The sequence below is a fragment of the Gorilla gorilla genome, chromosome 19 (genome assembly GCF_029281585.2).
Source record: "Gorilla gorilla gorilla isolate KB3781 chromosome 19, NHGRI_mGorGor1-v2.1_pri, whole genome shotgun sequence".
Lineage (NCBI taxonomy): Eukaryota > Metazoa > Chordata > Mammalia > Primates > Hominidae > Gorilla > Gorilla gorilla.
In genome coordinates this window covers 59,571,124-59,582,788 of record NC_073243.2, presented here as the reverse complement: position 1 = coordinate 59,582,788, position 11,665 = coordinate 59,571,124, and the positions used below count along the sequence as shown (strand labels likewise).

Sequence of the window (11,665 nt, the reverse complement as noted above, 5' to 3'; positions counted from 1 at the left end):
ACTTAATATCACAAAGAAAAATAATACAGAAGTTTCTACCTGAATTTTAAAAATATACTTTTGAAATTACATGGAATCCTGTTCCTAAGTAAGCACTGCAAAAATCAACCAACCAACTAAACAAACTCAAATGTTTAGTCAATTAAAACTTTGTGGGACCAGGTACAGAGGCTCACACCTATAATTCCAGCCCTTTGGGAAGCAAAGGCAGGAGGATCACTTGAGCCCAGGAGTTTGAGAACAGCCTGGGCAACATAGTCGCACCCTGTCTCTACAAAATTTTTTTTTTTAAACTGGGCGTGGTGGCCTGTGCCTGTAGCTGTTTGGGAGGCTGACGTGGGAAGATGACTTGAACCCAGGAGATAGAGGCTGCAGTGAGCCATGATTGTGCCACTGCACTCTAGCCTGGGTGACAGTACAAGACCCTGTCTCAAAAAGCAAAAACAAAAACAACGTTTTGAAATGTCATAGTAGGCATATTACAGGCTTAAAATTATTAACAGAGAAATTTATTTAACTTTATTTAATCTATTTTCCTCCAAACTTACTTGGACCTAGATCCGTTTTGGGAGAAAACCTCATTACATAATATGAAATTAATATACTATAAAACACTCTTGGGGAAATGCTTCTCTTTTGTAAAGAAAACATGAAACTTTGAAAGTGAGTGCAAATTAAAATCAATCAATGCATGTATACTGTGTGCCTCCAACCTACTAAGCGTTGTTCTATGGGCTATTTAGGGGCAGTGAAAACAAAGAAGTAGCAGGCAGAATTCAAGTCTCAGGTAATTTAAAAACTACAGCAATAAAAGACAATAATTAAGACCCCCTCTTGTGCATTACAGATGCTCCTCAACTTATGATAGGGTCATGTCCCAGTAAACTCATCATAAGTTGAAAATATCAAAAGGAGAAAATGCATTTAATATACAAACGTACTGAGCATCACTGTTTAGCCTAGCCTACCTTAAATGTGCTCAGAATACTTCCATTTGCCTATAGTTGGGCAAAATCATCTAATACAAAGCCTATTTTATAATTAAGTGTTGAATATATCATGTAATTTTTGAATACTGTACTGAAAATGAAAAACAGAATGATTGTATGGGCACTTGAAGTAAGGTTTCCACTGAATGTGTATTGCTTTGACACCACTGTAAAGTTATAAAATCTAAAGTCGAGCTATCATAAGTTGGGGACCATCTATGGTAGCCTCTTCCATGGTTACAAAGATCAATAAAAACAGTTCCTGCATGCAAGGAACTTATAGTCTAGAAATGGGGAGTTCCAGGATGAGGGAAGATTAGCGAGTTGGAAAAATCAAGACAGATTTTTTTTGAATAAGGTAGCATTTGGTCTGGAGTTGGCTTAAATTTTTTTTTTCTTTTCTTTCTTTTCTTTTTCTTTCTTTTTTCTTTATTTTTATTTTTTAAGACGGAGTCTCCCTCTGTCACCCAGGCTGGAGTGCAATGGCGTGATCTCGGTTCACTGCAAACTCCGTCTTCTGGCTTCAAGTGATTCTCCCGCCTCAGCCTCCTGAGTAACTGGGACTACAGGGGCACACCACCACGCCCAGCTAATTTTTGTATTTTTAGTAAAGACGGGGTTTCGTCATGTTGACCAGGCTGGTCTCTAACTCCTGCAACTCAGGTAATTTGCCTGCCTTGGCCTCCCAAAGTGTATTTTTTTAAATTTTCTAACAAATAAAAATTTAAGGCTTTTGTGTAAGTAAAGAGTATCTATAACAGAAAATGAATTGCTATCTAGAATATATAAAAACTTCCTACAAATAAATAATACAAACAAAAAATTCAATTAAAAAATAGAGGAAATGACAGGCAATCATACAGAGACTATACAAACTGTCAATAAACACTTGAAAAAATGCTCAATATCATTAATAATCAGGGAATTACAGACAAAAACAAGATGAATACTTTACACCTAGCTGGTTGAAAAAAAATTAAAGATGAATGGTATATACTGTTGGGAATGTTGCAGGGAATTAGGTATTCTCAAAAACAGTGGAGTATAAAATGATAAAGTAAATTTGAGAGCAATTTGCTTGTATCAAATTTTTAAATTGCCAGTTCCCTGTGAGCCAGTCAATTCACTTCCCAAAGAAACTGCTGAAACTGTGCATAAAGTTGTGCATTTGTTGTAAATTGTTTTAATCACAAAACATTTTGCAAAAGCCATCATGACTGCAGAAGTATGGTTAACACTTATTATACTGCATTCATTCAATATCATTCTCTGCAGTGGCTAAACAGAATGAGCTAGATCTCTTTCCATGACAAAGAAAAAAAGCTCTTCAAGACAAGTAGAAAAATTAAGTTGTGGCCAGGCGCGGTGGCTCATGCCTGTAATCCCAGCACTTTGGGAGGCCGAGTGGGATGGATCATGAGGTCAGGAGATGGAGATCATCCTGGCAAACATGGTGAAACCCCGTCTCTACTAAAATGCAAAAAACTAGCCGGGTGTGGTGGTGCACGCCTGTAGTACCAGCTACTTGGGAGGCTGAGGCAAGGGAATTGCTTGAACCCAGGAGGTGGAGGTTGCAGTGAGCTGAGATCATGCCACTGCACTCCAGCCTGGCAACACAGCAAAACTCCATCTCAAAAAAAAAAAAAAAAATCAAGTTGTAAAACAATATATATTATGTAGTTCCATTAAATTACTATTATTATTTTTTGAGACAGAGTCACTGTGTCACCCAGGCTGGAGTGCAGTGGCCCGATCTTGGCTCACTGCAACCTTCGCTTCCTGGGTTCAAGCAATTCTTAGGTCCCAGCCTCCTGAGTAGCTGGGACTACAGGTATATGCCACCACGCCTGGCTAATTTTTGTATTTTTAGTAGAAACGAGGTTTCACCACGTTACCCAGGCTGGTCTCGCACTCCTCACCTCAAGCAATCCACCCACCTTGGCCTCCCAAAGTGCTGGGATTACAGGCATGAGCTACTGTGCCCAGCCTAAATTAAAATTTATATGTATAAATCTGTCAACATATGTACATCTGTGTGAAGATATGAGACTGCAATAATGCAAGACATTCCCACACAATTATTAACACTAGTTACCTCTGGGATGAAGAGTGGAATTAGGGGTCAGGATAGGTAAGAATTTTCACATTTTACTTTATGTACTAATATATGTCTTAAATCATTTGCGCTGAGAATATATTCATATAGTATTTACGTACTTTTTAAGAAAAAGAAAAAGAGGTATTCAAAAGAAGGAATTAATATGAATGAGTACAAGCTAAGAATGAGTTTGTTTGCATGGCACAGTGAGGCATCTCATCTAATTATGGTCTAGAATGCTTCTAGGTAGAAAGGGGAATTAAAATTTTACAGGAAAAATGGATCTAAATTAAAGTGAAATTTGGAACTAGAAAGAAGAGTTAAGGTTTCATGCTGTAGCTTTAGTATTACCTAGGTTAGTTAAGATGCTAGAAAGGGCCATAAAACCTCAACACCACCCCTGTGCTGTCACATTTGACCTTAGTAACCTAACGGGGGGTATGGTAAGAACCAAAGTGTGACAAATTCCACAAAACATCACCTAAAGTTCTCCTTCAGCTTGTCAAGTTTATTCAAAGTTGACTTTGGTTTCTCACAGTAGACCTATCAGAAGAGGTCAGAAAAGTAGGATTAGTTTCCAAAGGCAGCTTTTTTTTTTCTTTTTTAAGAAACAGGGTCTCCTCTGTCATCTCAACTAGAGTGCAGTGGTATAGTTACAGTACACTGCAGCCTCAAACTCCCGTGCTCAAGAGATCCTCCCAAGTAGCTAGCACTACAGGTATTCACCCACATGCCCAGCTAATTTTTATTTTATTTTTTGTAGAGACAGGGGTCTTGCAATATTGCCAAGGCTGGTTTTGAACTCCTGACCTCAAGCAACCCTCCCGCCTCAACCTCCCAAAGTGCTGGGATTACAGGCATGAGCCACCACGCCAGCCAAGCAGCTTTATAAGGAAAGAATTGCACACGTCCCTCTACTTAGAAGAAGGTAGTTGGGCCCTTAGGAGGCATTTTGAATTTTACGGATTTCTTTCCATTACAGAACCACCGCAAGCAGAAGCTATATCAATCTAATAATTAGAAAGAACTTTTCAGATCATCTTCCTTCCAGTGGCTCTCCATTTTTCTCAGATGAAATCCCACTTCCTCACCCTTGTTTAAAGGCCCTTTGTGGTGTCTTCTCACAGCAATGCCTCGGCCCCTACCTTGTCCCTCCTTCACTGATTCTGCCACAAAATCAAACTGTCCCAGTGCTGTTTCCACATCCCAGCAAGGATGGTAGGCATTCCCATGGGCATTTACCACTGATGACACTATCATGCATTTGGCAAAGAAGGCTGTTCCCCTCTTTGTTAATCCTGCCTCCTATCCTCTTCTTAATAACCATGGAATAGTAGAGGACAGGCTTGTACTTTTCTTAAGACTGTACTAATGGCTGGGTCATTTGGGAAAGGAAGTTGAATGCAAGAAAGGGAAATATAACTGCCACTAGCAGAGGCTATTTTGAGAGTCCACAGGCTTCAGCCCTCCTCAAAATCCATCATAGGGCTTCTTGTCGGCTTCACTCCTGGCCTGCAGCCATTGGCGGGGCGGTTTACTTCCTCGTGTGGCTTCTGTACATATTTATTCCTTTAAGTTCAATTCAATTGCTGAAAGGTTTCAAGAGAGAAAAAAACTTATTGTAGTCCATGTCTCACCTTAGATGAATTAACCCCTTTGAGCCTGTTTCCTCTTTTGTAAAATGAGAAAAATAACAGCTAGTATATACGGTTATTGTGAATATTAAATGAGTTACTATATGTAAAGCTTTTAGAACAGTTTCTACCAGTTCTGGATAAATGTTAATGAATTCTGGATAAGTTCTGGATAAATATTAAGTTCTGGATAAATGTTAGTTATTAATACCCACATCACATTATTGAACTTAATGCCGCATGTCCATTACCTTATACTTCCGCAGCTGGGCCTTTTGGCACAGGCAAAAAATTTATATTTTTCGCTAATAAATTATATCTGTTGGCTTTGAATCATTATTCTAAACCGGTGGAATTTTTTCAGTAGAGTCTATCATCCAACACGCAGATTATTATCTTCAATTTAGTTTGGGATACCACCTAAGTTCTCCCTCACTGTAAATATTGATTTTATTTATTTAACAAATTGGTGAAGGGCCTCTTATGTGCCACGTTCCTGAATGCATGTGTGTGTATGTTGTATACTCATGAGTGTTTAAGGAGAGATAGAACTGTTTCATCTCAAAGGCGCATATAGTTTTTGATAAGAGAAGTATGTTGAGAACACATAATATAAACATTTAAATATTCGGAGATGGGGCAAGGTAAAGAAAGGATTCTGGATGTGGGCTGACTTACTTTGAACAAATTGCTCCATAAGGATCTAGCCTGGAAGATCCTTGGAAGGATCTAGGTTGGTATAGTTTTTAACTAGAGAAATTTATCTTGCAGAAATACATACTAGATAGGTTTTTATTTTTTAATCTTACTCCTTCAAATGTACAAATATTTACTAAATACATCACACCTTAAGGGCATGAACAGGGTGAGGTTAGCTTTGTTTAACCAAAACAGGGCAGCCCATGAAGCTTAAAAAAAAATCAAATATAGGACAAGTCACAAGAAGGCCTATTTTAAGGAGTGAGTAGTAAACTAAGAGCTCATCCAGACAAAAAAATATTTGGTAGCTTTAAATCTATTTCACATTTATTTGTAGTAAGGGTTCTACTTGGAAGATGCAAGCCTTGTGGCTAGATAACCATAAAATAAATTCTTGTGAGTTAATAGACTTTCAGCCTTTCAGAGAAGTTAAAGCACATAATGGAAGAAGAAATACTCATGATTCTCAGTGGTGATGTGGAAGAGAAGAGAGCGGTTTTTGGCAGCCAAAGGGCCTACACAAAGCAACATATCCAGGAAGGACAAAGGGCTTGAACCTGTCCTACCGTAAACAGGAAGCATTTCAGGAGAGGACTGAGCAGGAGATATAGCCTGTTGTGACTGTGGCTTTACTACATCAAAGGCTGCAGTGGATCTCGATAATGCAGAATGTTTCCTTTTGTAACTCATAGTGAATATGACTGGACAACGAAACTATTTTGTAATTTCTTTCCTGAAAGATAAAGGAGTTAGAACATAGAATCTTTCATTGATTCTACAGAATCTTAAGACTCCTTCAGGGATGGCAGTCATTCCTACCGTGCTGAACATCATGTTGTCACGGTCAGAATCAGAACTACATTGATTAAGGGTCTGAAACAGTTTGGCAACTCTTGGGCACTTATGCTGATAAGAAAACTGATGAGACAGGGTAATGAAAAGAGGCTGCAAGAAATGACCATTCATGCATTCAGCCAACATTTAGGCCACCCTCCTGTATTCCAGGCACCGTACATGACACTGAGAATGCAAAGCAAAAGGAGTCATGGTCTACTGGCGGGAGCCTTCTCAGTGGAGAAAAGATCAACAAGAAAAGTGCCTGCTGGAGACCTCTCCTAGGGCATAAACCAATATAGAGGTGGGGCAGCTACGTCAGCCTGAGGTGTCCTTAGGCAGAACAGAAAGTGAGAATCAGAGCAGTATCTCATTTCTGAACACCTGGATTGTAGCTTTCCCTTGACTGTCAAAGGAGGTGGTTTTAAAAATCAAGCCAAACAGGTTTCCATCTTTTAGGAAGACTCTGGAATGTGCCAGTTGATTCTGACCATTTCTCATGAACAGAAACACCTAGGAAGGGAGAACTGGTGAGTCTTTTCAAGAGGAGGAAGTCCCTCAAAAGGGGCTGTGTTTCGTAAACGGCGCCCCAAAAGGGCTGAACTACTTCGATCTGGAGGAAAAAGACTCAGGCACTGAGGGAAGGGGAGGGTGCACGTCTGGAGTAATTTTAAGGCCTTTTCCGTGTTATGTGATGTGGCAATAAGGAAAGATTTGTTCGTTTTATTATTTTTTTAATTTTTAAAGATTTTCTTTTCCCCCCTTTTCCCCCTCCCAGCCACTCCGGTTTGGGTTTGCCACAAGACTCATAATTCCTTTAGAAAGTGGAGTCGAATTCATAAAAGTGATGGGGGGAGGGGCGCGGAGAGGGAAGGCTGGGAGCCCCAGGGAGTCTTCACTACCTACACTGCCGCTCAGCTCCCGGCGCAAGTGGAGGTCGGTGTGGGGAGAAGCGGCTCCCGCCCGGGATGGCTAATACTCTGCGAGCCCCGGCGGCCCGCGGCCGGCGGGGCGACTAGGCGGCGGGCGCGGAGGGTCTGCGGCGGGCGGGCGGCGCTGCAGCAGCCTGGGCACGGCTGCCGCCGCCCGCGGGCGCGAGTGTGCGCGGGTGTGGAAGGCCGGCGTGCGGGCCGTGAGGGGTGTGCGCGCGTGAGCCGGAGCTGGGCTCGCCCCTCGCCGGCGCCCGCCGCCCAGCCGGTGATTGCTCTCCGGCTGTCCCCGGCACCTCGGCCCCCCACGGCCGTTGGTCCGGGCGGGGGAGGGAGAAAGTGAGACTTGGTGTCATCACCATCCATTGTCAGAAGGGGAGGAAATTGGAATCCAGCAGCGGCGAGCAGCAGCTGGGCGGTCACATCTGGGAATGCAAAGCCGACCTCCCCCTCCTCCTCCTCCTCCTCCCCCTCCTCCTCCTCCTCCTCTCTCACCCAGGATCACTTCCGAAACCACTTCGCCTTCAGCCCCTGCCTCGGCCAGAGGTTTCATTTTTAACTGAATATTTACGAAAGCTGGAAGCGTGCGAGGGGGGTGGGGTGGGGTAGAAATAGCGGCTGCTTCTTTTCCAGGGATTTATTTAATGGGGATGTGTTCAAGGCAAGAGCGAATTCAGAAGGATATCGACGTCGTGATCCAGAAGTCCAGAGCTGAGAAGGACTGCCTGTTTGCAGGTGAGTTCTTGCTTTTCCAGAACCTCGGACCCAGCGCCCCCTTCCCAGTTTTCTGACCGCGACGTCTGTGGCTGGGGGTGGGGTGGAGGGTTGCACGTCCCCATTCTGGGGTTCATTTGGCAACAGCTGCTGCAACGAGCGCGGGAGCCAAAAGGGGGAGGGGGCGCCAGCCTCTCCCCTTCCCCTCCCCCACCCCCAAGTCTGAGGCAGCCACCAGCTTTGAGGGCAGAGCCCGCGTGGCCGGAGCGGGGGTCTAGGCGAAGGGGCAGTGCGTGGTATTTCCAGCCCCGCGTAGTGCCCGAAGCCTCCAAGCACGCTTCCTAGGTTCCAGCAGCGGCGGCAGAGCGGGGTTGGTTGGACCCCGGCGGCAGAGCGGGGTTGGTTTGCGCAATGGGCTGAGCGGCGGCGGCCGGGAATGGAGCCTGCTGCGCTGCGCTCGTAGGCTGCGCCCGGCGCCGAGGACCCCCGGGGGGCAGCGCTCGGCCCATCTCCGGCCCCTTCGGCTCCCTCTAGTCCCCTCCGACTGGCAAAGAGAAGGGATTCCTCGGATTCCCAAGGCACCCAGCGCCCCTGCCTGGGGGTCGCCTTTCGTCCATTTTGCTCCCCCGGGATTTTGCTTTCGCTGCCGCGAGTCCGGCTGAGGCTGCTTCCGGCCTCCCGGATCGGGAAATTCCCGCTGTTGCCATGGCACCCGGCACTTGTTGCGGGGGGCAGCCTCCCGCTGCACCCAGTCGGGGGCGCGCCGCATCCCCACGGACCCGGCGCGGAGGGACCTCGCCGCCCTCTAGCCCTTGCCTTCCGCCCGGCCAGGCCTCCCCTGACACCACCGAATGTGGGGCTCAAGTCCTGATCGGGGTTAAAACAAATCCACTCCAGGGGTAGCTTTTGACGGGACTTTCTGTTTCAGATTTCAGATACTCTGACTCCACCTTTACTTTTACCTACGTTGGCGGCCCCAGAAGGTATTTATGTGTATAGAGTTGCTTCATTTCCTGTTCACACTCTTGTGTTTCCTTTGTTCTTAGCGTGTTCCGTGTTCGGGTATTTTGGTTGCTTGCTTGTTTGATTATTGTGGCTTTTCTTTACCTGCTACCCAAGCCTGACGTCCCTCGGTTTTAAATAGCAGGAGGAGGGGAATCAATGTTTGATTCAGGTGTTTCGAAGACCACGCCACAGGCAATGAGCAGAACTCTTCATGTTGAAACTGTTCTGCTGCAGTACTAGATTGCTCTCAGGCGATTTGGGGTTGATACAGGCAAGCCGGTGCAAAACTGGAATACTGGATATGAAGTGAAATGTATAAAAGACATAAAATGTCACAAAATAGTTTGATCAGAAGTGTTGATTTTCCTGGTGAGTTGGGGCTGCGTGTTTCCATGTTTTCTGAAGGTTTACATAAACATGCAGCCTGCCAATTCTCTGTACATTTTTTTTTCAATGAGTGGTATTTCGGTTTTCACGTATAGTTGTAAGAAAGAAATTGGAGACTTATGTGTAGCTGGAGTGGATGACTTCCTTCTTTTGGGGGAAGAATGAGAGATGCACATTTCGTTAGTAAATTGTGAACAACTTGAAGCAAACCCAAATCCAATTTTGAATTTAGGAAGTAGAGTTAAAATGAAAGGTAGCCATTCAAATACTATGCCTTGCTACCTTCACTTGTTGAGTTACGATTTTCTTCCTTTTAGCCCTTTAGGGACACAGTAGTTTAAAAGAGCAGTAGCCACATATGAGAAGTACCAGATTTAGCTTAGAGGGAATTCCTTAGACCAGCCCTGCTGTTAGGACTTGACATTCAATATTGTTTGATCACATTCCAAAATATATCTTAGCTAATGGAAACATTTATAAACATACAAATTGCAAAATAAGCTTTCTTGTGTACATACATTTTTAAAAGCTTGAAATTGATGTGAACTTTTAAAAACACGTAGGATCTGTATTACATTATACATCTCAAAACATTTAATTAAAGTGAATATCATTCCAGTATATACAATATGCCTAAGCCCCAGAATTAGCACATTGATTTACTAGTTGAAAATATAACAGTGAATCACCAAACTTAAGTGTATACTTTTTGGGAGAGAATGAAATTACAGTATTTCTTAATTTACTGTAATGTCATCTTTGTAATTATGAATTAATAATTCAATGAGAGGAGACTTGGTTGATTAAATTAACCCTGGTCCTACACGTTATATCTAAAGGATCTTCGTATATGACTAATATCCTCTTGGATTATTTTAACAGTTAAAATATACAAAGTGGCCCATTAAAAACAGAGTTGACTTTTCACTATTGCTGTTTTTCTGGTGAGACATGTGGACAGGAAGGACAGGTGGGCTTTTCAACTAACTAGCTTTCTGATTTTTAATAAGATACCTCAGTTCTTTTGGCCTCAGTTTACTTATCTGTACAATCAAAGGGTAAATCATATGCTTAATCACTAAGATCTGTTAGATACTGCAGTTAAGATTCTTTATCAGCAAATTATTGAACTCTAGTGTTAACATAGCTAGAGGTGGAAAAGGGAGCAAGGCCAGGTGTTGGGATGAATAATTAAGCGAGATAACATCAGTTTTCACCATAGGAAGAAGTACCATGGTTGCTCTTAAAGGAAGAGATGTTTCCTATTTTATGTAATTTTATTAAAGGATAGTGTTTTCTTTTGTCACTGATTTAAATGTACCTGGATGTTTCTCAGCCATTTGGCTAAGATCAAGCACAAGTGTACCTGAGCCTTTTATATCTAATCTAATGTAGACCAGCCTGTTAAAAGAGAAAGACAATTGGTTAAACTGCTGATGTGTTGCTTTGTCTTCTCAAAAGCTTGTTCTATAATACAATATGTAAAAAGTTGTTACCGTGTAGTAACCGTAGATAATCCCTTTATGATTTGTACCTAACGGCGAAGACCTTTTATTTTCTGAAAAGAACGTATTTGTTTTCATTACCGACATTATAAACCAATATTTATTAATCTATTTCTTATCCTGACATTTCAGTCAGACTCTTAAAATAATCTTGCTGTGTTTTGATTTAATGTGCTTATCAACTTGTAATATTGAATTAATAGTATCATTTTAGGTGAACTAGACTTTATTGAAGGAGGTGGGAGCCTTATGGAGAGAGAGTATATGATTATCTCTATTTGTATTTAATTACCATTTCATCTAACCATTAAGAACATATTTCAAGAATAATTTTAATTCAAGTTGTAGATAAAACTTACTATACCATTTTCTTTTTGATGCTTTCCAAGAATGAGATACACGGTATTTTAAAGACAAAAATTGATCTTACATGTTACTATTAAAAAATAATAATAATTTTGTTCTACATTTATACTTTTAATTTTTCTGTGGATAATAAGAAATGCCAAGAGGCGATTGTGTCCATGCTGGCAAGTGGCTTAATAAATTGTCCTTTTATTTGGTGGTCCTCAGAGTGGCAGTTAACATCTTGCTATTCTGCCTTGTGGACTTGAGGTGGAAAGGTTCATGGAATTATATCCTTGCTTTTGGATGTGCAAACTGAGGCTCAGAGAGTTTAAGACACATAGTCACTTTCACCAATTAAATGATGAAGCTGCCATGTAAACCTGTTCCGTCACACTCCTGAGACCTCCTTCTTCTCCATTAGTGTTTTCAAGCTTTTTGAGCATGCAGATACTTTACCATCAAAAAATTATGTAGAGACATACTTGAGAGTTACAGTTTAAAGAAAAACAAGGTGTAATTATTT

At 42.2% G+C, this 11,665-nt stretch overlaps 1 protein-coding gene across 7 annotated transcripts in view; it reads left to right on the top strand.

Moving 5' to 3' along the window:
- Positions 1–6,256: 6,256 nt before the first annotated feature.
- The window catches only part of PARP8 (poly(ADP-ribose) polymerase family member 8), a 182,044-nt gene continuing 176,635 nt past the window's right edge, over positions 6,257–11,665 (top strand). The window contains exons 1-3 of one of the 7 annotated variants that reach the window (XM_063700756.1): positions 6,257–6,784; positions 7,817–7,918; positions 8,826–8,880. In XM_063700756.1, coding sequence (XP_063556826.1) covers positions 7,828–7,918; positions 8,826–8,880 — 146 coding nt within the window. In that variant the 5' untranslated portion in view covers positions 6,257–6,784; positions 7,817–7,827. Of the gene's footprint in view, positions 6,785–7,125; positions 7,191–7,355; positions 7,730–7,815; positions 8,268–8,825; positions 8,881–11,665 lie in introns of those variants that run through there. The other 6 variants (XM_063700754.1, XM_031003421.3, XM_031003423.3 and 3 more) reach the window with 6 other exon arrangements.